Here is a 27,881-nt window from a genome sequence, read left to right as displayed (position 1 = left end):
CATCCTTTCCCGCCTGTCATACCACCTACCGAAGGTCGACAATGATGAAGGAGACAATTTTGTCAGATCTGTGTGTATCGGCGAGGACTGACACAAAGATGACTCACTTGGGAGTGAGTCTGAAAGGAACTTAGAATCAGACGTGGTGAGGAATGTGGACAGGATTGGACAACAGCATGCAGATGATGCGACTGAATACCAAGGAGAAGTTGTACTCAAACCTTTTGATGGAGGTGAGTCAACAGACAATGAAGTGGACAAAACATAGTTACAACACAAACAATCGCACAACAGGATGTACTCAAAAACTCTCTCAGCAAACTAAAAAAGCACAGGGTTACTGAGTGTGGTTTGATGAACAGACCAGCTCGGACAGAGACTGACATCCAAAGTAGATTTCTTACAGAGATGAATTTGCATCTTAAACCTAAGGTCAACACACATAGAAGGGAGGATGAACTTCTGCTGGCAGGGGTCTGAGAACAGAGTCTTCCAAACTTCCACAATCTTGTTTGTCGCTCCTGTGGCAAGGTTTTCACTTACCCAAAGAATTTTGACAAACACCAGAGGATTTGTGTGGCCAGTAGTAAACAACAGATGCAGACAAACCCACAGAGTTCTACAAGCTCAGCTCATAAATCAAACCCTGTTGATGAGACTAAAGTGGCTTTGCTTATTAGTGAAAGTGACACTGAGCCTTCAGATGTTGTACCAGTGTCTACTGACTTGTGTAAAAGAAGCAATCGTGTAAAAAAGTGCTCTTCATGTGCTAAAATGTTTATGTCTTCTGCCGACTTGACAAGGCACATGAGATGCCACATTGAGCAGAGTCCTTATCGCTGCTCTTATTGTGGTAAAGACTTTGACAACTATACAGACTGCGAGACACACGAGGAAAGTCAGTGCAGGGTTTCGAACCAAGACCCAGGAGCAAAGAATGAATTCACTGAAGAGAATTCGTTAAGAAACACAGAGAAAGGGAATCTGGAAAAAACTGTGGTTTCAGTCGCAGATGCGCCCTCCAACATGGAGGCTGGTCTTGATTGTAAATCACCTATGATGTGTCGGGAATGTGGCCAGGGATTTTCTTATTACAAGAATTTTGAGAAGCACCAGCGCAAATGTCCCTATAGACCCTTCAGACGACTCCCAGTACCGGCCTTTCACCATCAAGTGCACCATGTGTGAGAAGTACTTCTCAGAAATCGTCCCCTTGAAAAGACACTATGCCAAGTCACATAAAGTCAGAGGCCCCTACCCTTGTCCGCTGTGCAGGAGAACCTTTGTGAGGCTGTGTGAATTGGTTCGACATCAGCACAACAGAAAACTGGACCCGTGCTCCACCTGTAAGAAATGCTACACAAAGCCGGGACTGCTGGAAGATCACAAACAAGTTCATAGTGCGATTGTAACGACACACATTTGTGAAACATGCGGGAAGAGCTTCGAGTCCCTCGCTCATCTGTTTCTGCACCAGAGAAAACACAAAGAACAGCAGCCGAGTATCTGCACTGTCTGTGGTAAACAGTTCAGCACCAAAGACTATCTGAAAGCACACATGGTGAGGCACACGGGCGGGGATCCATGCCCGGTTTGCGGAAAGAAATTCTATCAAACAACACACCTTAAATGGCATCTGTACAAGCACACGGGGCAGGAGTTGTACCTCTGCGACAGAGCCCAGCGCGGCGCAGCTCAGGGTTCACATGGTTCAGCACACAGAGGAGCGGCTGTTCAAGTGCGAGGACTGTGGTGTGTGTTACAAGAGGCGGTCGCATCTGACGAAGCGCCCCAGAGAGAAGCACATCAGGCTGCGGCCGTTCGTGTGCGAGGTCTGCAGCAAAGCCTCTCGATTGAACAACGTGCTGAAGAAGCACATGATGGTTCACACGGGAGAGCGGCCGTTCACGTGTCCGAAATGGGGCAAAACGTTCACGAGGAAAACTCGGCTCAGGGAGCACAGAGAAAAAGACATGTCTGTAACTTCAGGCCCTTTTTGGTGTTTTCCTGTGTTTTAAACTGGTCATGTGTTGCACTACAGTCCACTACATTACATTCTGTCATCAGCAATGCCTCACTGCATTTTAAATTAACTGCAACCACAATATTCACTGATATTGTGAATAATTCCCATTCACTCAGTCTCTGATTTGACGTTTCCTGGCTTCAAGGTTTCTCCAAGGTCTACAAGAAGCCTAAGGCTGTACAAAGAGAAAGAGAAGGAAACAAACAATTTACGCAAGGTAATAACATCCTATTAAAAAAGAGATGGTATTAGAAAAAGACTGGTGAATTACACACTCAGAGCTTTGTCACTCATCTGTTGTGATGCTTGAATAAACTCAGAAGATAATGAGTGTTTCTTGTTAAACTTTCTTTGAATCTTTGCACATAGGCAGTGAGGCAGAAATCAATTATTCAACAGAGAAACCAATGCGCAAGTATTTTGATGGTTTTTAATTTACATGAAAAAAAGTGAGCTTTTATTTGGGATTGTTTCATATGGTTATAAAATCAATATTCATGTAAAAATACTTTACAAATAAAAGTCCTGCAAGTAAAAATAAAGAGTTACTGACACCAAAGTTCATTTTGTGCAGAATAAACCATCTAATAAAGTGTTAATTTATCATATCTATTTATTGCATGTTGTATTTTATTTATTATTATTATTTCTCATTAAAGCATTGACATTTCATAAACAGATATTTGTATGTGTCTTATTTCATTGATTAATTGATTGATTCAGCCATTATAGTTGCTGTGATATTTCTTCTGATCAATTCATCAATTGTCCAATAAATCATTTCAGCACTACTGCCTGTGTAAACCTTTAACCTCATGCAGAACCAGGCTGTTGCAGAGAAAGCAAAGGTCCACCAGGGAGCGATGGTGCTCCAGGTTCTGCCTCAGTTTCATCAGCCAAGAATCCAACTGTTATGTATCTGCAAGTTGATTAAGTCTTAATTTCACAGACCACCTCCCATGAAATGAAGACGGGCAACAGATTTCTATAAGATCATGAGCAGCTGTTAAAATCAAAATGGCTTTTGGACGATGACAAGAACATTTTAGAATTAAATCTTGTGATGTGTGACTGTAATCATCTTAAAGTTTTAGAAGAAAAAAAGATGTAAAACAACAAATGCTGGATGTTTGATCAGGTCTCCAACATCAGATACATTCTGTCTGAGTGCCTCTGTCTTTGTTCCGCCCTCAGCCGTGTCTCTGCAGAGCTCAGAGAAACCCTCACTGTGGGATTTTCCATTTTGTTTCACCACGCTGTCGTCTAATTCAGAAACAGTGTTGCAGGCGAGGTGATGGAGAGTGACAGACTGCAATTTCTTTTTTGGGAGGGGGTGTGAAAATGAACATCTCTGTAATAACCACGCAGCGAAGATGCAAGGATTTTTGTGTTAGCCCTGTTTAATAAAAGGTGTAATGAGGGGAAAGGGAGCAGTGCAGGCTCGAGCTGAGGATGGGATGTTGCTATAACAAAGCAATTTTGAGGTAATTGGGTTTGGATGCTCTGTATAGTGGCAAAAAATCACACTATTTGACAGCAGGCGAGTGCATATGGGGGAAAAAAAGCAGAGAATCCAGCAAAATGAAAGCAATCTCCAGTGAGCGCTGCAACACTTGATGGTAAGCAGACTGTGCCGCTCCTCTGGGATGTTCTGGCTGTCTAGAACACACTGATTCTTCCTCTGACTCCATCTGTCCCGCTCGCTTTTGATGAACACCACAGTATGAAGTGCAGCTCAAGAGCTTAAAGGCCTCTGGCCTCTGTGTGGCTCTGCTGAGGACGAGTACCTCAAGCACAGGTAGCTCAATGTTATAACGCCCCAATAAAGGGTGTTCTTTAGTTACTGACGACGTGCGAAACTGCTAAAGAATAATTTCCTGTAGACACAATAGGTTAATGTATATCAATGTTTTCTGGAATTTACACAGCAGCTCTTGATGTGACTTCATGCACTCGTTAACTAAAACTAGCAGAAACCATAGACTGCTCTCTAAAAGTGAAGCAAAATCTCCACCTGATAGCTGCAGGATTAGTCCTTATCCCTGTCCTGCAGCCACTTGGGTCAAAATGTCAAAGTTCATGTCAAATAAATTGATTTCTGTCAATATAGTTTTCATCACACGGATGTGTGTTTGTTTTCCGGTAAATTTGGTTGTAATTAGTTATTTGATGCTTTAAAAAAAGGGGTGAAACGGCACGATTGACGGTTGACTTGTCTTTGGTGGAGCATGTGTATCGATAGGACCTGTCAAGCTGTTTAAACCTGGAACTGGACCCTGCATCCCCTGACCATCACCCAGGGACCGTGCACACATCTTGGACCCCGGGGGGGAAGAGAGCCTGATCCCTGGTCCAGTGGGCTCAGGCCCTCTGCCCCCCGACCATCAGGAGGCAGTCGCCATAGCCATTTAAGTCCCATACACAGAAACTTCTGCTTTTAATTTCAATTCATACTGTTCAAACTAATATATATATAATGTTGCTTGTTTGTATTCTACATATTTACCAACACAATTTATTTAATCCATCTTTAAATTGTTTGTTGTAATAGATTTTTTTTTTGCTTTATGAAAATCTTTTCTTTCTATATAATTTGAAATTTTCCAGCTGGCTGAGTCGACCTTTTATCATTACAGTTATTACATGACGCCATGACAAAATCAATTCTGTAATCAATTCTGCACTGGATCTGTGGGACGTGCTGCAGGTGAAAGGAGAGGGCCGAGTCCCCTCGGCTCAATTACTCAGCTTCACAGAATAATTCTGCTCCCTCAGATCCCAGCCTTTTATACCTCAGGCTATTAGTCTGTCTTTACACTGGCTTACATAACTGTCTGAGAAGAGTAGGCATAATTTAACATAATATTCAGTGTAGAGCTCACACACAGCATCTCGGTTTCACACGAGGAAGTTCCCTCCAAAATGAAAGTTATTTCCACCATTATCGATGACAGGGAGACATATATGTCAATATCAATCCATTCATCCATGATCGACATCGCTTCTCCTCTTTAGAGTCGCGGGGAGAGCTGGAGCCAATCCCAGCTGACATTGGGCGACAGGCAGGGTACACCGCAGACAGGTTGCCAGCATATCACAGGGCTCTCTCACTCTCACATCCACACCTACGGTCAATTTCCAATCCAATCAACCTAATCCAATCTGCTTGTTTTTGTAGTGTGGGAGGAAGCCGGAGTACCCAGAGAAAACCTACGCAAACAAGAGGAGAACATGCAAACTCCCAGGCCGCCCCTATAGGCACATTTTGTATTCTAAAAATATCACATTGTAGTGCTTTTCAAAATAGATGCAGTGATTTAGATTCACTCAGGGCCTGAGGATTAACAAACAGACTGGTGGAGCTAATCAAATGTACATCAACTCATCACAGTGTAGTAGAAATCTGAAGTGCAAGAGCCAAAACATGTTCTGACTTTCATGATTAGAAAACAGGATACAAACTTTGAAGTAGTGCTGAGTGGTGCATTGCAGCTTTGATTGAATTGAGTCCCAGTTTTGCAGCAGCGTTGAAGTGATTCTGACTCTGTAAAGTCTCTTACTCAGCAGAAATGTCCTAAAGAGCTGCTGCACTTTGGGAGCTGCACTGGGAGCCACACATTCTGTGGACATTCATCATGTCTACTTCACATGTACCCCGCACATGTGGGACATTACACTTTTTAACTGTTGTAGAAATCAGGGACCCATCCCTTAGACAACAGGCTGGATACTGCATGTTATTTCATTTCCTTACGTCCAAAATAATTCATCGCATGTCGCTTTTCATTAGGCGAAATGAGCATCGGAGAGTGGCAGTGACTCAGTGGAGCTCGCTCCTCCAGCATAATTGCTCCTTGGCAATGCGTGCCTCTCAGATTGCAGTGGTATCTTTACCCCCTCTCTGCCCATTGTGCTGCCACACTTACTATAAATATGACCCATAAGCACATCATCATCATCGACATGCAGCTTTCCTCAGCTCAGCTTTCTGAAAAAGGCGTTATTCTTCAGCTGGCATGTGTTAAGCACATCACAGCCAGGAGCCTTTCTCACACTTGCAAGAGTGGCACAGGGAGCGAAAGAGATGAATAGAAAACAGATAGAGAGCAAGAGATCTGGGAAGATGCAGCAGCTTCCTGCAGGCTCTTATACTGAAGACACCCTCTTGTCATTTTCTTTACACCATCGTGCCAGAGAGGTTGCCAGGTGTCCCAGCCAGGTGACGCCGATGGTTTATTTGATTTGTCATGCAGCAGGAGCATCCGATAATAGAGTCCTGAACGTAGGATTGCTATTTTTCGCCCCGTTTTTTTTTCGACTCATGTTTTATTCAGACCTGGGATGCTTCAGCACAAGAGAGCCTATATGTGCAGCCATGTAGGGAAGATGGATGCTGATGCTGGTTTTTTTTTAAGATGCAGGGGCTGTGAGTCCATCATACAAGGGTCTTAAATGTCAGAAATGTGCTGTGCGCATGTGTTTGGAAGGTGCGGGTGGGGGCTATGACAGAGACATAAATCAGGGCTGATGGAGACAGAGAAGTGATACAAATCTCTTCTTGCTAATTATCAGCACTTTGTCAAACACTTTTGCTAATCGCCTCTTGTGTCGCTGCAGATGTCTAAAAATATTCCACATTCAGCAGAGCCTGCAATGTTGCCCCGGCCCAGGAGTTAATCTGAAATTCTCTTTCCCTCTGAAGCAAGGACTGACAGCTCAAAGTGGCGATGGCACATTCCGCCATGTCTTGACCTTGTAGTCACCTTGCAGCTGCTTTTTGAATTCTGGATAATCTGACTAGACCCTCTTCAATGAGAGTGACTATGCAAATCATTTCTGAACTGCATGCATGTCCTGCTTGAGAGGTTGTGCTTGAGTCCTGGCCAGTAGCTGCATGAAGTGCTCCACTAACTGTACAATGAACCCTCAGGTAAACCCAGCAGGAACATATAGCTCTGCAGCAGAAACGTGTCCTGTCCCACCATGCAGCTGCCGAGTATTGATCGTACTCTTTCGGACAGCAGTGCTCACTGCACACAGACTGCAACAGAAGCAGCAAAGGGAGAGAGAGAGAGAGAGGCAGGGGCCGGTGGGTGGTAAATGAGTTGAGTTTAGCTTTTTTTAGCTTAATGTGGCTGCAACACGGAGCCTGGTTGAACATTCAATTGTGATACGAGAGTACATGCACACATCCAAACACTGTTTCAGTTAGGCTTGCAAATTTGAATTGTAATGCAACTGCACACTTGCACAAAAGCTATAGGGGAAGTACCCGTTTTATCTGTTCCCCTATACAACTGCAATGCAGCCAAGTCTTGGCTCCTTCAGTTTTTCCATTTGCATTCAGGCCAGGTATAAAGGTGACAGTCCCAGCCACCGGCATCCAAACACCTCTACACTGCATCCATCTGCTCATCCCAATTAACATCTGTACAGTGGGCGTGCTGTGATTAACTCCACATATGCCAGTGCAGACCAGAGAAGACCCAGAGCCTGCGAGGATGAGCTGACCAGTGTGTCGAGGCTGCGAGGTGCATAGAAAAACAAGAAAATGACTAAGTAGTGCGATTCTGATATGCTGCATAAACATGGTATTCTTGAGCCATGCACAAATTATTGCACGGCTATAAGCCGGTAGAGAACGTATTCGATTTTATAGGAAATTATGATGGCACTCAGTAGAGCGCATCATTTCGCCAACAGTCCACTTATGAAACCACATATAAATTTACCAGATCTGTATTTTTATTTCTATCCGCACCAAATTGCACAAACCCATAAATATCAGTCTCCTCATCAAGACCCATGAATTATTCTCTGATAAATCAAGGAAAATGTAAAATGTCCGATCTCACGATGTTAACGAAAGTAAAGAAAAATGTCATTGAAATCGGTTGAGTATCAATTTATTTCAAAGAGCGTTAAGAGCCGAGCAGTTTGCAGAATGGAGAGAAACAAAGCAGCGGACAGAGAGGAAAAAGGTCTGCCTGATAATGTGAGCAACTCAAAATGTCTGATCTCTTCAGCAAAGGAACATTAGTGGCAAATCTAAAGTGCGGTGACTGGGAGAGTTTCTTCTGTGTGGCACGAGTCTGAGGACAGAAAGCAGATGGGACTTGAGCCGCTGAGTGATGAGCAAATTAAAACAAGCCAACCTCTTCCAGTGAGACGGACGCTGGCGTCCACAGGCGGCTCACTAACATGGGGCGGAGCACCCGGACATGCACACCCAAATACACATGCACACATCTCTGCCTCTGGGCTAATGGGCACGATCCTTAAGTAAACAATGATGATTCCAGCTCCACAAACACTGTGATCTCTCAGCTGCTGGTCCAGTGTGTGTGTGTATTCGTTTTTGTTACTTTTTGGGACCTTTTGCAGCACTGACTTCATCAGGACCAGCAGTCCTCATGGGGACCAAAGCCCAGTCGTAATGAAGCAAAACTTAATTTCTGAGGTCCTGGTTAAGGTTAAGGTTAGATGTGATCTAGTCGTGGTTAAAGTTAGAGATAAGGTTTTGTTTAGGCTGTCTTCAATGAATGAAGGTCAATGCAAAGTCCTAATAAGGATAGCTGCGCAAACCTGTTTGTGTGTGTGTTATCCAGGTAGTACTCATGTTGTGGGGACCTGTAAACACAGGGGACATGTCTTCCTTATGGGGACAAAAAAGCAAGTCCTCATAATGTAAGTTATTCAATTTTAAGGTGAACACATATATTAAGGTTAAGGTTACGTTTACGTTACAGACTCTGTGTGTGTGTGTGTGTGTGTGTGTGTGTGTGTGTGTGTGTGTGTGTGTGTGTGTGTGTGTGTGTGTGTGGGTGAGAGAGAGTGGGTGAGAGGGCGAGGCTGAGCTGATGGCGAGAAGCTCCATAACAGGCAGTAATGATTGAAATCAAACCTGTGAAGTAGGTCAACCATCCATCCACACCTCCGCGCTTTAATATTTTATGACAGGTGACACTGTTGTTAATAGCCGCACAGTAACTGATGCCATTATATCTTTATATCTCTGCGACTGCCCGCTGGGCCATTTAACTGTTGGGCAAATTAGATTAGTGCAGATGCTAAACACGCCGATGCAATAAAGCGATGTTTCATACATTCTCCCTGATTCCATTAGAGGCCCGCGGGGTGCGTCATCATTTGTATGCTACAGCCTCGTTCCTGCAAAAAGTCTAACCCTGGATCCCTATTGGGACTCACTGATCCGTGTATCAGCACCAGGGAATAAACAAATATTTATATTAGCTGTTTTCACACAGAACAGTAGAGTTGGCTGTGAGGTGTCATCTCCAAATCTTCACACGGACAAACTCAACACACATCAAAACTAATCACACAACTTAGTAACAGAGCAGCAGATGCCAGGTTGGCAGCATTTTCATTATAGACCTGAAAGCGTTGCATAAAAAAGTGGAATCATAGCAGTTCATTGATGAAAACATTTCCACTGGCTCCAAAATAAAGTACTTTACATAAAAACAATACATTTTGACCTGTGTCTCTGTTACCTCATCATTTTTGTAAAATATTAGGTTGTGTGTGTTATAATGGCCCCAAAAAAACAAATAGAAACCACAGCTATTGTCTCGTCTGGAGCCAAACACAGATAATTGCTCGCTTGTTGTTTCCAGTCCTTTGCAGCTCTGATCATTTATCATTATCAAGCACCTGGGCACACAAACACGAGACTTTTGGTTTCCTTGGCGATAAGAAAAGCTAAATCCTGCTCCACTTCTTCAGGTGGAAGTGAGTCAACAGCGCCGTTGTACAAATCGCCCCCACACCACCCTCACGCTTTGTGTGAGGCCGTTGTAGAGTGCGGGAATAAAAAGGAGCAGAGAGACAAATGGCAGCGGCCCGTCACTGACAACAAGCTTTGTCTCCGCAGGCCAAACACTCACTGGCATGAGAGGAGCCACCTAGAGCTGCAAAGGCTTATCAGAGAACACCATGCTGCAGGCCTTTTATTATTATTATCATTATTCTTATTATTTTTTAAGATTCATTAGCCTGAAGATCACAACTGGGAACCGTTGCTCTTTTCCAGCAACGCCCAGGTTTAAACTGAGAAGCTTCAATTGAGAAGCTGCACTGGAGCAGAGTGCGGTTACTTTATGATCTGATGACCTTCTGGTAACAGTCCAGCCTCTTGCTGGTGTCCTGACTTGAGATAACACAGACTCTACTTCATGCAGAAATTATTTCCAAAGCCACTTCATTGGTTCCAACTCTTTAAATCTGAGGTTTTGCTGCATTACTCAATTTTAAATCTTCCTAAATTGTATATCTTTGGACTCTGTCACTGTTGGTTGGACAAAACAAAGCAGCCTAAATATTCCGGGGAATTCTGCTCGTCATTTTACTTTTTTTTTTTTTTTTAAGACGAAATGATTAATTGAAAAATAACTAGAAGCGAGTGCAAACCTCTCCCAAGGCTACCGCCCACCTCGTCATGTTAAAGCACCCCCTTCACACAATTTAATGGACACACACACACACACACACACACACACACACACACACACACACACACACACACACACTCACTAAGTTTACATATATGCAACACTATTTATGGACAATAATACACAAAAGAACAAAAGCAAATCTAAAGACACTATAAAATTATTGAAGAGAAATGTTAAACAAATCATCTGCCCAAACTGCACATGCTCTATGAAACCCAACAATGAACTGGCCGACATCCAAACATCACAGCGAGCTATAGGCGTGGTGCTCGTCTCACACACAGTGCTGAGTGGCCAGATGGGTGCGACACCAGCAGGCTGAGGTGCTTGCACTATACACTTGCACTAATATGTTCCATGCCCAGTATTTCAGTACATTTAGAGGAGCAAATGCAAGACTTGTGATGTCATTCAAATGATCAAACACGTGGGCTTCACTCATTTGAATGTGAACGAGATAATAGCCCATTTTGACCGAGCGCTGCCACACACAGACATCACAGATCCTCCAGTAAAACGACTTCCAGGAGATCTATTTTCAAACACACAGCTCGTATCATGATCACGCTGTCGTGCAAACAGATCTGAATCCTGTTGACTCAGTCAGCACAAAATGCCAAGTCACCATGGTAACAGGGGATGCAACTGGAGGCTGGTGGAGGCAGAAGGCAGCGCACCACTATGGGCATCACCATGGGATCCTTGACAGCAGTTTAAAATGCAGTGATTAAAATCTACAAACGACTCCGAATAAGCCGGATACCACCCTCATCCGATTTTGTGCACCACAACCACTGGCACAGCTCGGGCTACTACAGGTCACGTTGGAGCCTCTTCACATTATGTAACTGCGTTGAATTACAGCGGTGGATGTTACCAAGCGCTGACTACAACCAACAACCTCCCATGAAGTGAATAAAAGGGTGTGAACGAACATGATGGAGCATTGTGACGTTTTATTGCGGAAACATCAGTAACAGGGTCGTTCAGTCCACAAAGTTGCGTAATGATTCACGACCCCTCATGTCCTTAGAATAATATGAGCCCCCTTCCATCAATAACATTTGGATGTATAAATCTTAAAGCAAAAAGTCCCTCAGAATAACAGGCTGTGGGGATGTTGTGGTAATACACAGGCTATGATCCTAACCACCCAGTCCACCCACAGACAAACCCATACTGGGAGCTCAGCGCTCCTACCTGTCCGCAGGTTGAAGGAGAGTCGGGCTTCAACCAGATACGGGGTGTCGCTCTTGGAGCGGAGTCTCCTGATCGCTCTGCGGTCTGTGCTGCTGTCTGTGGTGGTCGCCATCAATGTGAACCAGAGTCAAGTGAAGAGCCGCTGCTGCTGCTGCTGCTGCTGCCGCTGCTGCTGCTGCTGAGGCTGGACCACTGCTCGGGCACACGCAGGAACCGCGACCACTCACACACTGGGAGGTACTGACGATGGGGGAGGAGGAAGTTCACACGCACACACACACACACACACACACACACACACACACACACACACACACACACACACACACACACACACACACACTTTATTCCTTGTCAACAGCAGAATATGATTTTTTATTTAATAATAATATATTATAATAATATAATAATAATGAACACATTCATTGACTAGCTTTATATCTTATAAATCCTATAAATTCAGAATTAGATATGAAAATATGGCATGTGTATATACATTTCTTTAAAATACATACCTAAAATACAAAATTGAATTAAAAACATACATATATATATTGAAATATATGAAATATGTATTGCACAAAATATAAAATGTATCGCCTAATATGTTACAGAATTAATAATATGAATAAGTAAGGTTAGTGATATTTTATAATAAATTGTACGGCTTTCCCATTACTGCTCTATGTAGTATACCATACATTATACAACTAAACAATTACGTACTACTAAATTATTGGAGATAGGCAAACAAATAACAAATGATGTACATGATATTGGGAGATGTAGTTTTACACTTCAAATGGTTTTGATGATTTTAATCTAGTTTGCATCTCTATTGTCCCACCAGAAGAAAAATTGTTAGTAAAAATAATAAGACCATGCTTCACTTTAGATATTTTCAGATTTAGTGTGTGTATTGTTCTGACGGTGTCTCTTGAGTTTGGTCAAAACAAACACAAACAGCCTGAGATCTCTTGTGTTGGCTGCAGCCTGGTGAGCTCCTTATATTCAGTCTATGGGTGAGCTGCTCTGTCTCAGACTCGAGGAGAATGAATGAATCATCCTGAATGAAGTGCACTTACAGCAGTCTACCACCAGGTGGCTCTCTGAAACACCATCTAACACACAAGGCTCAATAGATACTGTAGCTTCAATTAAATAAATTATGAGATGTAAAACAAATTTAATTGAAGAGAGAAGTAAATAAATAAATGAAATATATATATAATAAAATAATGAGTTATCATAAATGCTCTAGAGGTCGGTAATCAAATATATTCAGTTTATTATACTGCAGATTCCTTTTCTTCTTCTTCTTCTTCTTCTTCTTCTTCTTCTTCTTCTTCTTCTTCTTCTTCTTCTTCTTCTTCTTCTATTATTCTCTTTTAATTATTATTATTATTATTATATTATTATTATTATTTATTATTATTATTATTATTATTATTAGTAGTAGTAGTAGTATAGTAGTACTAGTAGTGTTTCTAACTCTTTTCACCAACTTCTATATATATATAAACATTGCAGATACGTGCTCCACACAGGACGCGATCAGCTGACGTGACAGTAAATAAACAGACTTCCGTTTGACGCGTGTAGGGTTTTTACGACAGTGCGGCACGTTTACGGCTTCTCGCGTTGGTTGCAGTGATACAAGTAAACAAGCGGCGGTGAGTTCTTCTTCTGCACAGAAACACGAAACATCACAAACCTGGTGAGTACTTCAAAGTTAGTGAGACGAGTTCAGTCAAACACACGCGTACTGGTTCTGTTTGCAGCGGGAAGTACACAGAAGTACACGTTCGGGTGCGTATTTAAGTTCCTGCGTATTTGACAGCTAACAAACTCCAACAACGTTTAGCATGAAACTTTGTGTATTTGTACGCGTTTGTTAGGGACTAAACTACGTGTTAGCCACATGTACTTCGAGTGTTTTCTCGTTTCTGGGCGTAAAGTTGTTGGTGTGTTGTCTCCGCAGTGTAACTCAGCTGCAACATGTGGAAACTCGCAGTGTGTCCGCAGCTCTCTGACTTGTCTGAGCAGCCTGTGGAACTGGTTTTGTGTTTGTTCAGCCTTGTGGGGACGCGCCCAGTTCTTTTATTTTGTTTTCAAATAGACTGAAACTATGTCTAAGTTGGCCGTTTACATATTTGTGTCCTTATCGGGGCCAGAATCCAAGACTCCTGATTGCACAACTTCCCCACAAGCCTTCTTACAACCACGTCTCTTTTTCATTCTCACATGTTGACACAGTTATGTAACCCCCACACACAGAATAGGGCTTGTTCCCTAGGGATGGGTAATAAAACAATAATCCCTGTATAGTTTTATCAAGAGCAATATAACAACGGTTCAATGTTTGGCTGTTTGTCTTTCTCTGCTCATAAAGACTTATTTAAAACCTTCACCCAGGACCAAAAATCAGTGTTTAAACCAAAAAGAAATAATAACAAGGCATTTATTGTGATTATTGATATGGACTGATATTATTTTTGTATTTTGATGAAATCCATATTGCCTAGCCCTACTTGTGTGTATGTCTTTGTGTTTACATTATTACACCAAATATGTACCCACCAGTTTATAGACATTAGTTGGATATACATGACGTATAATCAAATTTAGTCCAGTGGCATCAATTGTAAGTCTGCACAAAAAAAATCATGTCAGCTTGCTTTGCAGAAAAATGTTTAATCCTTATGAGCTGGAAAGTTTTGAGAGTGTCCAGTTAAATAAAATATTCTTAACCTTTTTAAGTTTGGAAGAATCCGCGTCATCCCTGGTAGATCCAGATAGTGGTGGTCGTGGCCTATGGATCACAATTCACCACATGCCATCCTCTCTTTGTAATATAGTAGTCTTTGCCGGATTCATAACCGAATCTGCAGCCAAAATAACAGGTCGTCCCAAACCCGACCTCTCTGAACTAAAGTCTAAGGCCATCACTTGCATTGCAACCTCAGTAGCACATGACATCACCAACTCACTCAGCTGCTGTTTTAACATGATGCCATCAGGACACAGGTATAAGGTCAATAATGTGGAACAAGGCCCACTGTGGCTAAGCCCAGATATTCCGCTGCCAACCCAGCTCTTAACTGTCAGTCACTGTTTCATATTAATGAACTGTCCTTGAGCATGGTTGGCTGAATGTGAATGTGAATGTGCAGTGCTGCGAAACTGAATCTTCCCTACGTGGTACAATAAACCAACCAACTAAGTTTGAACAATACTCAGCTGCACAATTTGTGTTTGTGAAGAGACTCCATTAAAGCTTGAAGGATCAAGGTTAATTCTGCACATCTGCACCACAGGCTGCAGAAGAAAATAATAAGTTTGCCGAAATAGGAAGTTACATTTAAAATGTGGGGCTGTGAGATAATCCATTTTTTTCTCTCTTTGTTCTTCTGAAACAGTAACGACAATGCTTCTCCAAACTCGGGCCCTGTTTGCCCTTGGTCGGCGCATGTGCTCCACGCACGTGACTCAAGGACTTTTGAAAGACACAGTAAGACCCAACTCAGGTAAAATGAAAAGTACTAGAGTTTGTAATGAATGACGTTTCAGGTCATTAACAGATTTTACTAATGCAAGGTGTGTGGAAGGGGCACCAAGAACACTATAACTCCATTTTTCAAAATTTTTAACTACCAATTGTAAAACTTAGTGCTGTGTATGTACACTTATCAGGACATATTGTTTGAGGACTACTCAAGCAAAAATCTACCCACCTGTTTTCAATTGCCTTATAGTACTTTGTCTGTTTTCCCAGATATGTCTGAATTCCGGGATGTCTTTTCCAAAGCCAAGCACATAGTCATCATCACAGGGGCCGGTGTGAGTGCTGAGAGCGGAGTACCGACCTTCAGGAGAGAGCATGAGAAGTGGAGGAAATGGCAGTCTCAGGTAATGTCAAGAAAACAGGGTTCTGGGATAATTTATTTGTCTTTTTTTTTTTTAATGTAGGTCACAGTCTTGTGTTGGGCCTGATTTCCAGCTGTGGTTCAGAGTTGTTGGTGTGAAATGTGTGTGTATTTTATGTTTACATAATACATCTTAACTGCTCAGTGGATTTATCTGAGCAGCAGCAGCCACGACAGAGAGAAATGGTGTTTGTTGCATAATTTGGATTCTTGTCGTGGGCTGCAGCAGGATTAACGCCTAGTAAAGAATCAACAGTTATTTTTAATCCAATCCTGCTTAATTGACGTATTCAAACTTAATCTGTGCTGCCTTTCATTATCTATACATAGATTTATTTATGGCAGATTGCCACAACACCAGCTTTAACTGCCACATATTGATTTCCTAATTTTATTACTTTTTCAAATAGGTAAAGTCTTATTTCATTAAATCCCTCAGCCACTCCTTGCCGCCCATCTCACCCTCCTGTCGGCTATTATGTGGGAAATGCTGTTTGTTATCTGTCTAATTCTTAACTCTGAAAATGACACCTTCGATTGCTTCTTAGCTTTTGAGCCTTGACCGAAAACATTAAACGCTGATGCATCCTTAGGACTTGGCCACTCCAGAGGCCTTCTCTCGCACGCCGTCTCGGGTCTGGGAGTTCTACCACTACAGGAGGGAGCTGGCGTTGAACAAGAAACCCAACGCTGCCCATCTTGCTATATCGGAGTGTGAGGCCCGGCTGAGGAAGCAGGGACGCTCCGTGGTTGTCATCACCCAGTGCACGGATGACCTTCACCGACAGGCCGGGTCCAAACACATACTCAAGATTCATGGTAAATCTTTATTGCCTCCTTTTTAATGAAAGAAATCTGCCATGTTTAGGAGAAAGATATCTATGAATGTGTGTAATGTGGTACGGTTGGATTCAATTTAAAGGGACTGTTGGGCCTTGGCGGAGGTATGTGCTCTACTGAGGGCCATTCTAGCTTTAAATTGAATGAGCCTTTCTAACAAAAGATTTGGTCTTCTGGTAAAAGTCTGGATTATACGTTATAGTCTGGACGTGAGAGTGTCTTTGTCTGCATGTGCTGGTCTAAATGCTGAAACAGCTGTGTTCTCTGTGTGTTATTGCAGGCAGCCTCATGGAGACACGCTGTGTGAGTTGTGGAGATGTGACCGTAAACAAGCGTAGCCCCATATGCGCTGCCCTTAAGGACAACGGGTAAGAGGCAGCAGCTCACACACGCTGATAAACATGCAGGATTTGAGCCTAATCTCATCAGCTTGATCCGTGTTTGCATTAACCCACTGTGTCTGATCCCTTAATGAACAGGTCACCTGACCCAGATGTTGCTGATGCCCAGATTCCAGTGGATAAACTGCCAAGGTGGGATTCATGTCACTTGATGTAAATAATGGGGTCAGACTCGCTGAGATTTTTGTGTTGGTTCTCAGCTTCAAGCTGTGCCTGGATTTTTAAAAAATCCTTAAAGAGGTTCACTCTCATCTCGGGGACGGGAGAATTCGATCTAATTAAACTCTAACTTAGTAATCAATAACTTGTGGGATCTTTAAATACAACCAATGGCATGCAGACAACAACTTTGCTCGAGTTATTTTGATATTCTTGGATTAGATGTATGAGCCCTCATCTCCACCCTCCACCTGCTCTGTTGTGAGCTTCTGTCGGACCTGCTGCTCCTTCCTGATCAGCTCTGTCCCGGCTCTCCCTCACCACCTGTTGCATTGGCTCATAAATGTAGTTGTTAGAAGAAGTGTTGTGCATCTGAAATCCTCTAAAGTTCTTTTCCCTTTCTTCTTTGAAGTCCATTTAATGACATTGCATATCTATAATGTATATGTAGCATTGGTACATTACATTTTTTCCCGAGCTAAACAATGTCAGACAAATCCCACCACTGGGTCTGACTGTGTAATGAGTTGCTGCCTTGTTAAATCAGAGTGAGCACAAATTAAATGAAGCCAAAATCAAATTAGCTCTGTGCTTCCATGACCTTTTCCATTTCTGCCTTTAGTTTTCTTTTTGGTTTACATGTGTTTTCATTATGCTCTCCTTGAGTCCTGTGTTACCAATAGTGAAGGCAGGGCTTCCATGGGGGGGCACTGGTGTACTGTGAATATTTCAAATTTCCTCTCAGCTAGAAAGCAGTCCTAAGAAGTATGGCCAAAGATTTGCACATGGACGAGGAATTGAGTTTAAATACAAATTCACAATTTTGTAAACAACAACTAAGAGTGCAGGAACACAGGGTATAACTTTGAAACATGAAGAACTCGGTGCATTAATGAAGTGCTCTGTCTGACTGTTATGGAACAGTTAATCATCTAAAGTCTGTTTGGTGCTGCTGTGTCAAGGTGTGAAGAGAGCGGGTGCCGTGGTCTGCTCAGGCCCAACGTGGTGTTCTTCGGAGAAACCCTGGACTCTCACATCCTGACCAAAGTGGAAAAAGAGATGGAAATCTGTGACCTCTGTCTGGTGGTGAGTTATCCTCATTTTTACATGCACTGCACACATGTCATATTCTTCTCTTGTGTAATATTATTATACAACACAATATTTTTCCAGAAATAGTACTGTACAGTAGATTTTAAGTTGATGCTGTTGTTGCTGCCCTCTGTGGTTTACCTGTAGGTGGGCACATCTTCAATCGTCTACCCGGCAGCCATGTTTGGGCCCCGGGTTGCATCCAGAGGCATCCCAGTGGCAGAGTTCAACACACAAACAACACCGAAAACCGAATACTTTACGTAAGTTGGGCCAGGAAACCAAGTGCATGTTGGATAAACAAAAAATATCATGACTTTGTTTAAATAATAAATAAAACCAGACGCATGTTTATGTTGATATTTAGCACCATCTCCTGGCGTCATGGGAAAAACCCAGGCCCCTTCAAAATATTTGTCAACCTTGAATCAGTCGCCCACGCCAATGCACTTTTACCTACATGAGTGACTGTTTACATGTTGACCTAAAGTCCTGACCGTCAGTGTCTCCTTGTTTTTCTCTGTGTGGCACAGGTACCATTTCCAGGGTCTCTGCGGAGCGACGCTGCCTCCAGCTTTGGCACGACACGAGTCCGAGGTCATTTAGTGACTTTACAGACAGCAGTCTGTGGCTTCCTCTATAATCTAATGCAACCCAGAGCTGTGGGCTTTCACAGCATTCCTCCAAGTCTTTGCCTTTAAAATCACGTTATGCTGTTAATGCTCGGTAGAGGAAGAGCTGTAAATAATTTAGCATTTTTAAGACTTTGATATGGATCTTTTTAATACTTGAATATATAGCTCGCTTAACTGGAAATGGGATTTTTGCTGCTTAGAGTTCAGCAGAATCTATGCAGGGTGATATAAGAAAGAAAATGCACTATGGATGTAGTTCTTTGCATAGGAAAACATTTCCTCAGGTATCAGAGGATGTTGTTATTCTTAACATATGAGATGCTGGTCAGGGATTGTTATATTATATATATATATATATATATATATATATATACTGTGCTTTCAAATCATGCTTTTGAATGATATATTCCTCCCGGGGCCAATTGATAATATTCCCTTTTTCTCTTTCCACCAAATGAACAGCTGTACAGACCGAAAACTAATCTAGTGCCTTTCAAAACTGTTTACACAACCTTGACCAAGATGCTCGCTATAGACCTCAAGTGAAAATCAACCACTGTTACAGAGATGTAGCCGAGTGCAGAGTTTGATTTTGACCAAAACAGAGACGCTCAAGAGGAAAACGTCTTTTCACTCCTGTTGTCGTGTTGTCTACTCTGTATGAGTAAAGTTACATGTCATGGGTCATCCATGATACTTTTTTACACAGTTTAGTGTCTGTTTTCAAAAAAATATATATGTTCAATCACAGTTGATAGAAATTGTCTAAAAAATTAAATCAACCATATAATATTTATCAACATGACCTGTTTTTTGATGACTTTTTTGCTCAAACTGTTTATGATTTCTTCTATTAAACCTTTCAATGCAATGATACAGAGTATAACAATTAAAACACTACATGTACATTTGCTGTTTTTGTGTCATTGTCCCATTGCTTTGGTTGAGCTACGATGGAGTGCACAACACTGTATGTACCCAAAATGAACAGTAGAGGCCAGCATGTAGCTTCTAAAGCGATACACTATTTAACTACATTCAGAGAGGGACACAAAACAACCTCATATACACTTCCAAGTTTTTTTTTCTTTAAAATAATCTCTTAAGAAACTTCATCTGAGCTTTTATTATTATTTCCTTTTTTAGGTTGAAGCCGAGTGCAATATTCCCCCCGTTCAACATTTGACCATTGGTCTCCAGTTATAAGCTGTGACAGGTCAAGGATTGACTTGTTTGATTTATTGCAAGGCCCAACAATCCCCTTATGAAACCACATTTAATTTCACTCGATCCAGATTTTTATTTGGATCTGCACCAAATCACACACAACCATGAATATCAGGCCCCTAAACATGCCTGATGTTTTTCATCAAGATCCATGAACTGTTCTCTGCGAAAGCAACAAAGATGTTAAATCTCGCAATTTCAAAGACGGGGATCTGCCTCCTGATGCGGATCCGCACCAACATTTAATGAGTTCTTCCCTGACCCATACAGCATCCTTCCCCCAAGTTTTGTGGTCTTAGTTTTTGCGTAATCCAGCTAACTAATAATCAAACACAGATGAAAACATAAACCTCATCAGGATCAGAAGGTCATGATCAACAGAAAAAATGCAAATATCATAGGAAGGTAATTAAAAATATCATGTAGCAGAAATATGTTTTGTTTCCTCTGCTGTTAATCATCCCATGAACACCCAATTTATGAAAGACTGGACCTTAATGTCTCCTTGAGGACAAAGCTCCAACTCTTAAAAGGTGTTTGTCTTCATTGACTGACTGGACTAACATGGTTAAGTCATTCCGTGGAAATGAGTGAGACGGAGGGCCAGGAGTCATTCGGATTAGATGAGGAAGGTTATGTTCATTAGACAGTGTTATGATAATGTAATGAGTCATAACAGAGTTATCTCAGGAGAGTGTGTACCTGTGTGAGAGACACACACACAAACACATAATCTATCTTTTGCATTTTAGGGGAATAACTCAGGGTTAATTTGTTTCATGCCCGTTGTAGCTTCAGCACTCTTGTACATTTTTGTCCACACAGCAGCAGGACCGCAACACAAAACCACAGACATGCCGCAGTTGGTCCACATAGTTGAGACAGCACATGTACTGTGAAAATAACCCAACACTATTTCCTCTCAAGTGTTATTCCGGCTCGACTGTGGCGGCGCTCCACTCGCTTTCTCTGCTTGACAATTACAGCCCAAATTAAATCCTTCTGTCCTCTGTAAACTATCTCCACCTGTTGATGTACACCATCATCATCATCATTATCTTAGCCATGATTAGATTTCCTCATTTACGCTTCTCTTGCCCCTGCTTCCCTTCAAGAAGACGAAAGGCCAAGTCCCATTTGTCATCAGGAGAAAAAGTACATGGAGAGGCACTTTAAAGAAACCTCACATGTCTGATGCTGTCATTTGTGGAGCTGATGTGAACAAGGCCGCCTGCAGCTCATTCATGAATGTGAATGAAATAGTGGAAAGTGGAAAAGGTCCTCGTCTGACCCAAAAGTCACTGGGTTAATGGAGTCATCATCATTGGTGGCAGCTCTACAAATATCCCTCTGTCTCTTTGAATGAGGAGGTAGATTAACTGGGAGATGGCGTTTGTGTATGTGTGTGCAGGCATATATTGGTTTTAATGTGAGTGTCAGTGTGTTTGTTTTTGTGTGTGTGTGTGTGATTGACTTTGTGAGAAATTTAGTGGGAGTCTGTGTGTTTGGAAATGCCTGAGATTGGTATTCGATGGCAAGCTGGATAAATGTACATTGGTGTGAGTGTGTGCACGTTAACTTGCAACAGGGGGAATAGTGTGTGTGTGTGTGTGTATGTTGTCATGTGTACTGATGTGCTTTTTCATTGGAGAAGTGTCAGACCAAAGCAGGTCAGTCTGAGTGCCTTCCTGTAAATATTACACTGATAAACACACTTATTTATGATAATAATAATAATTGTAATAATAATAACACTACTAATAATAATAATAATAACAATAACAATAAAAATAAAAAATACTAATAATATTTTATTTCAAAAGTACCTTTCAAAATAACCGTAACAAGATATCAAACATCTCAGAAATAGTAAACAATGTTTTTAAGAACCAGTCTGGGTCCACAAATCACAGTTTCCTTTATTTACCCATTTGATCAGGTTCAATGTGAAAAATGGATCTTAAAAGGGCATTTGATATAGTAAATGTATTTTATATTACCAAGGTTTTTATAAGCAGCGTCAGACCCAAAAACAGAAAGTATGTTATATTGATATGTTATATTATTTCATTCCAAAAACAGTTGGAAAAAAAATTAAGTCAAACTGTATTGATATATATATATATATATGTATATTTTTTTTATCTTAATCCTCAATTCAATTGATGAGCCTCCAAAAATTTGTAGCATTTTGAAAATTGAAACTTAAAATACACTAGTACCAGAATGGCAGAGGCTTATGCAGGTCTCTGTATTTTCTATTTATAACTTTCAATTCATAACAATGAAGGGGTGGAGACTGTGGCTTGTCACACACACACACACACACACACACACACACACACACACACACACACACACACACACACACACACACACACACACACACACACACACACACACACAAAGTGCTACCACCACACACTAATCTCCTCATGGTCTCCTCACCCTAACCTTTCCCTGAACTCTCTGTTTAACGGACTCAGCTTTGATAATAAAGGTTTTGTAGTTAATCCCTCGTTTTCCACAACAACCATTATTATTAGCACTAATTAGTGTCGCTAATCACCCGCCCCACCACTCTTTGAAAGATGTATGATAAAAGCTTGATATTCCCACAATGAGACGAAGAACAAAGGAGAGTTCTGCACTAACTGAGGTGTCTTTCCCTGTAATCTAAATCCCTGTGTTTTGCTGATGCTGGATTTCTAGGAAGCCTGATTGGAAGTGAGTTGTTGTTGGAGAAAGGCTGAGATAGGGGCTCAGGTGCAGGCTAATCTGCTCTAACCCTGCACTAATTAGGATCAAGGCGAGCGGCCACTTTCTCGCGGTTATTGATCATGGGCCTCACCTCGCACAGAGAAGTATTCGGCTTCTATGAAAACAGCACCGGGGGGGGGGAACATGTGAGGGGGTGGTGATCTCCCCCTCCCTGCTCACTGAATCTTGTTTGTGTCTCTGAAATTCAATATCCAATTCCTATTCGATATCAGGCCTTTCCGAGTGTTGTTGAGTCTCATCCGTCAGGCCTCCCATCAGCCTGCTCTGTTTTTGGTCTCTTCGATCATTCCCATATAACTGACCTCAATTGACTCGATATTAATTGTCTTGGTTGTCTGTTGACCAGCATCACAGGCATCTGACTCCAGCTCCGACCATCTCTGACTTCTGCCACCATCACTGTCTCTCTAAAAACCCGCTTTGCTCTGGTATGCAGGATATTCAAAGCTGTATAATGTCTGTATGTCAGCTTGCAAAGATGATTATAGAGTCTTTTGAAGACATTCATGGACATTCTTTTTTACATAAAGCACAAAGTAAGGATCTCAAAAAAAGGAGGAGCTTAAAGATGCCAAAATAAAACAGGAAATACTGAGATTGAAGTTAAAACACACAAAATATCAGCTAGGTAAGGAATGAGCAGAAGTGATTCAAGATTCAACAACGCAGGTATGGAAGTTTATCTTTCACTGGTGCATGGCACAGAAAAGAATACAATGCAGTACATAAGAAGACATAATATAATGTCAGTCATGCAATTTCTGAAAAATACAAAATACTGGTAATATTAAAAATTAAGTAAAAGTTGACCTGTGTTTTAAATAATCACGTCTGTAGCTGTGTCCCCATCCAGGGGCTGCATCCTTCGGAGGTTGCGTTTCAAGGCAGTTGACGAGTCTGTACCGCTCCGAAGGCCCCTTCAAACATGGCTGAGAAATGCATCCTTCCATTCCTGAGCCAAGAAGGATCCAATGGGTGGATCTTTACCTGTGCGGATGCTAACAAGCTAGTTATGTGGGTGGTCGACCTGCAGTAAGTGCAGCGGCTCAACGTAACAAATGATGCATAGGTACGAACAGGAAAAAAGCTAAATCTGAAATTCTCTGTAGACACTAGACCATTTCATCTCGGTTCGGCCTTTGTCGGCCCAGTTGACCGAACTGGGACACGGCCTAAGTGTCTCTCTCTCCCTTCTTTCCTCCCTCCCTGTCCTGCTACCTCTCTGTCTCTCTTCCCGTCTGTCTCTGTCTCTCTCTCTCAGCTTCCTCCCGTGCCTCACAGCGAACACTTGAAGCCCTCAGCGGCGCACGTGATACATTTGAAGACAGCCATAGTGGGAGGGGACGCGGCACATGTGCTGGATACAAAAACACACATAAACACACAGGCTTCCGTATGCACACACTGCCTCTCCCAGATTACCTGAACTATCAGAAGCTCTAAGAGGATTTTACCATGGGAGGGTGCTGCACTTGAATCGCATGCACCTGATGGCCATTGATCCACCCTAAGCTTGCACACTGTCACGGGCGTAGCTGTGAAAAAGCCTCTGACCTTCGCTGCTTCGTTTGAGGTTCTTCTTCTTCTCCTTCTTATGCTCGTTTTGATTTCAGGGCTTCAGTAAAATACTTTAAAATAGCACATAGCTGCTTATCTGAGTGACAAGAGGGAGTTGTTAGACAGAAAGCATCCAAACCCTAATCCACACGATCCTCTTTCAGTCAGATGCATTTGAAATAAATGTGTCCATAAACAGTGTGCTGGAGCTGTTAGGCTTATTAGCAATGCTGATGTGAGTGGAAGATTAGAAGGGGGGTGTTGTCTGTAATGGAAGAGACGCTTTAACAAGTCCCTCGGATATGTAGGATGATAAGCAAAAGGTTGCAATCAGCAAGCTGGCGTGTGAGAAAAACAGAATGATATAATATATAGTGTCGAGGGAGAGTAGGAAGCTCATCAGGTTTTAATTTCACGTGTTGTCTTTTTGTAGCAACCCAGGTTTTATTTAAATTTACTTCTCAGGCAAGATGTAAAAATAGGTAATTTGCGGTTTGACTCAGAGTCGGAAATATTATCAAGATATAACCGAAGCCTCTTGTAGAATATGTCGGTGTTAAGACAGTGAACTTGGACACTGATATTGACTTTTACTGAGGCTATAATAAAATATTTAGTAGTATTTCAGACAGGATTTGCTTTCTCATACTTCAACCTCACATATATTTTTTGGAAGGTAAGAAACATCTACTAAGGAAAAGACATCCAAGATAAGACACCTGTTATTGCGGCCTAGTGGTTAAACCATATATTTGGATTTTCTCGACGCCATCATTATTTTGTCGACTGGGTCAGAATGAGGCTAGTGACCCCCAAATCCAAAAATAAATAAATAGAAATAATGCTTTATTCGATTCTTTTCATAAATATTCAAAATTCTTTAACATTAGTGATTCAAGACAATGCAAATCATAACTATTATTTGTTATTTAGACCATCAACAGCTCAACTGTGTGTGTGTGAGTGTGTTTAAGTTTATAAGAATACACCCAAAGTCTGTTCAATGACCTTGTGTATGAATTACATCTGAATTACATCATGGATTCATAGCTTCTACACGTATCTGATGTGAGTGTGTACTATGTGTTTTGGATACCACTCACTCTCTGTGCTGGATGAGGGATAAGCTTCTGGGAGCTTTCTCTCCCAGAGTCCAGTTTTGATTTGGTAATTATGCGTGTATTATATTTTCATCCCTGACAAATGGAGTTCTGCAGGTTCCCCGCTCGAGGCTGGAATCGGACTCATTTCTTTTAAGTTTAAGTGAGAAATAGCCGACTCGTGGCCATATTTGATTCATGCTTTCTATTCTACTTCATAAGTAAAGGAAAAGAAATTGTTTCATCACCATGTTGTGGAGGTAATGTAACAAAATAGCAAGCATATAAAGCTCATTTTCACAGAGATTTCTCCATCTCCATCTTTGTGTAGCTGGAATATTTTGTCTTTTCCTCCCAAGATGTTTCTCTGAGGAAACCAGGAGCAGCACACCTGACTGACAATCATCAGAAAAGGTGTTTTTTCTTTCCTTAGCACATTTTAATTAAGGCTGACATTAGCTAATTCACAACATGCTCTGTCAGTCTCTCCTGGGTCTCTCTCTGTGCTGTTTCATTTGCTGGTGTTGAGCCAATGTGTCTGCAATTGTAAGACCTGCGATGCTTTAACCACATCTGGACGCTGGTGGGACTTCCTGGCTGCCGGGCTATTATTACAGATGATCACTCGATGACAGCAAAATGTAAAGCGCGGTTTCGAGGGAGGCAGCGGCCTTTGAGCATCATTTTTGATTTGCTCGTACTCTGCTTTTCTTTTTTTTTTTAATTCCTCTGCTTTTTATCCTCTCGTGTCCCTCCTGGACCAGACTGATGGTGCGTGAGCCATCTGTTTCCAAATTCAGACGCATCCCGCCTGTTGGAGAATTAAAGGCTGCGGAAATCTTTTTGAAGCGGGTGACATTTTTCACTGCTCTGTTTACAAGAGGAGGCAAATGAAAGGCACAGACCAAAGGCTCTATATGAAACAAATTCGGTCGCTCTTAGATCCCCTATGTGCTATAGATGAGCTTTTGGAAAGATGCTACGGAACTGGCATGTGGTGGAGGAGATTTTAATTGCTCCAGAGAGATCGGGCTGTTGAGTCATCAAGCTGTTATTCAAATAAAACAGTTTTGCAATGTAAATATGTCAGATACATAATAAGCTGTTCTACATCATTTCAGATGCTCAGCTGTTTCATGTCTTTCCATCTGAGAGGGGTTTTTTTCTGTTGGGAAGGATCAAGAGACAGAAATAGAAAGACAGGCACGGAGGAAGTGAAGATGTTTTTTGTTTTTTTCTTGTAGAGAGGCACGCAGCAGGAAGCAGGATGCCGTCTCCTTGTCCGATGCCCTTGGAGTGCAGCTTTGTGGTGTGAACTCCCATAAGACCTCTCTTTGTTCTCAGAAGATGAGGGCTGGCAGAGTGTGACCGTGCACTTACCTGAAGCCAAAAGCAGAGGGAATAACACTTTTCTACCTCACAATGCTTAACTGCTCTTATCCCACCGTGTTCCTGGCCACAAACAGGCAAAGACGTCCTGGTGGAAATGGCTGCACACCTTCACACAAATGCAGAGAAACCAACTGTCAGTCATTGGTGGTAAGAAAAAAAAAGCCAAGTAGAAATCTGCGTGGGCAGAGACATAAATGGCAATTTGAATGTCAGATTTTCATCTTCTTTGAAAGCATAGTTTGGCATTTGCATCAAAGAAATGTGAGAAGTCTCTTAAAATGGAAAAGCGCAGCACTAATTATTGAGATTCATTTAGGAGCTGTGACACAAAAAATATTGAAATATTGATTAAGGCCACGACAGAAAAATCAATGCCAGATTAATTACCCTGCGGCCCATAAATGACAACACTGTTTTGTCCCATTTGCATATCACCTTCATGAGAGCCTTGAATCTCTGTCAGTGACGGGCAGCCAACAATAACACATCAGTGTGTCAGCTAATAAAATCCAGTGAAAGGTAACAAGAGTAAAAAAAAAACAACCTTGTAGATAAGACGGAATATCAGCCAGAAAGCAACGTGTCCTATATCCTGTGTCCCACATCTTTCTCTCAGAGGAGCAGGGGTAGATAACACAGAGCTGAGACCGGAAGGCAGATGAGACAGAAAGGCAAAGGCCACTGTGGTGGACACGCACGGCAACAGAGCTGTATCCTGACAAATCTCTCACTGTGACCAGCAGTGTTCCAATTATCATTAAGGCTATTTTTATTAAAGTCACCCCAAAATACTTAATTATTCTTACCCCACTTTGATGTTTGAGCTTTTATGTGCTCGCCTTAAATATTTGTTCAACACGTACTGTACAAGCATGATTTTGTGATGTTGCAGTTTATCAGCCAATCGTTTGTCAAGACACAACTTTCAAAAGTGTAATGAGGAAAATTCAGCAGTCCCATACACAAAAATTTGACTTTTCAGTTCAGTAGGAGTCATCTTTTGCAGTGAGAATAAAAATGCTGTGTTCATTGAGGAAAAAGGAGTAGATGTAATTAAGTATGTTTGAT

At 41.9% G+C, this 27,881-nt stretch overlaps 2 protein-coding genes across 4 annotated transcripts in view; one reads left to right on the top strand and one right to left on the bottom strand.

Moving 5' to 3' along the window:
• Window positions 1-11,908, bottom strand: part of LOC118118267 (phosphatase and actin regulator 1) — a 47,324-nt gene extending 35,416 nt beyond the window's left edge. The window contains exon 1 of one of the 2 annotated variants that reach the window (XM_035171316.2): window positions 11,704-11,908. In XM_035171316.2, the coding sequence (XP_035027207.1) occupies window positions 11,704-11,815 (112 nt within the window). In that variant the 5' untranslated portion in view covers window positions 11,816-11,908. The remainder of the gene's footprint in view (window positions 1-11,703) is intronic. The other variant, XM_035171318.2, reaches the window with a different exon arrangement.
• Window positions 11,909-13,285: 1,377 nt separating this feature from the next.
• LOC118118221 (NAD-dependent protein deacylase sirtuin-5, mitochondrial) lies at window positions 13,286-19,664 on the top strand. 2 transcript variants are annotated; one of them, XM_035171235.2, is made up of 9 exons: window positions 13,286-13,420; window positions 15,123-15,230; window positions 15,479-15,612; window positions 16,223-16,448; window positions 16,750-16,837; window positions 16,949-17,002; window positions 17,992-18,115; window positions 18,269-18,384; window positions 18,655-19,664. In XM_035171235.2, exons 2-9 carry the CDS (start codon window positions 15,131-15,133, stop codon window positions 18,725-18,727), a joined length of 915 nt encoding a protein of 304 aa, XP_035027126.1. In that variant the 5' UTR covers window positions 13,286-13,420; window positions 15,123-15,130; the 3' UTR covers window positions 18,728-19,664. The 2 variants fall into 2 exon arrangements, with proteins under 2 accessions (XP_035027126.1, XP_035027127.1); XM_035171236.2 differs by having other exon boundaries at window positions 13,295-13,376.
• The last annotated feature ends 8,217 nt before the right edge of the window (window positions 19,665-27,881 follow it).

The sequence above is a fragment of the Hippoglossus stenolepis genome, chromosome 11 (assembly GCF_022539355.2).
Source record: "Hippoglossus stenolepis isolate QCI-W04-F060 chromosome 11, HSTE1.2, whole genome shotgun sequence".
NCBI classification, from domain to species: Eukaryota; Metazoa; Chordata; class Actinopteri; order Pleuronectiformes; family Pleuronectidae; genus Hippoglossus; species Hippoglossus stenolepis.
Note: the sequence above shows the minus strand (reverse complement) of the source record. Positions and strands in the feature narration are given on the sequence as shown.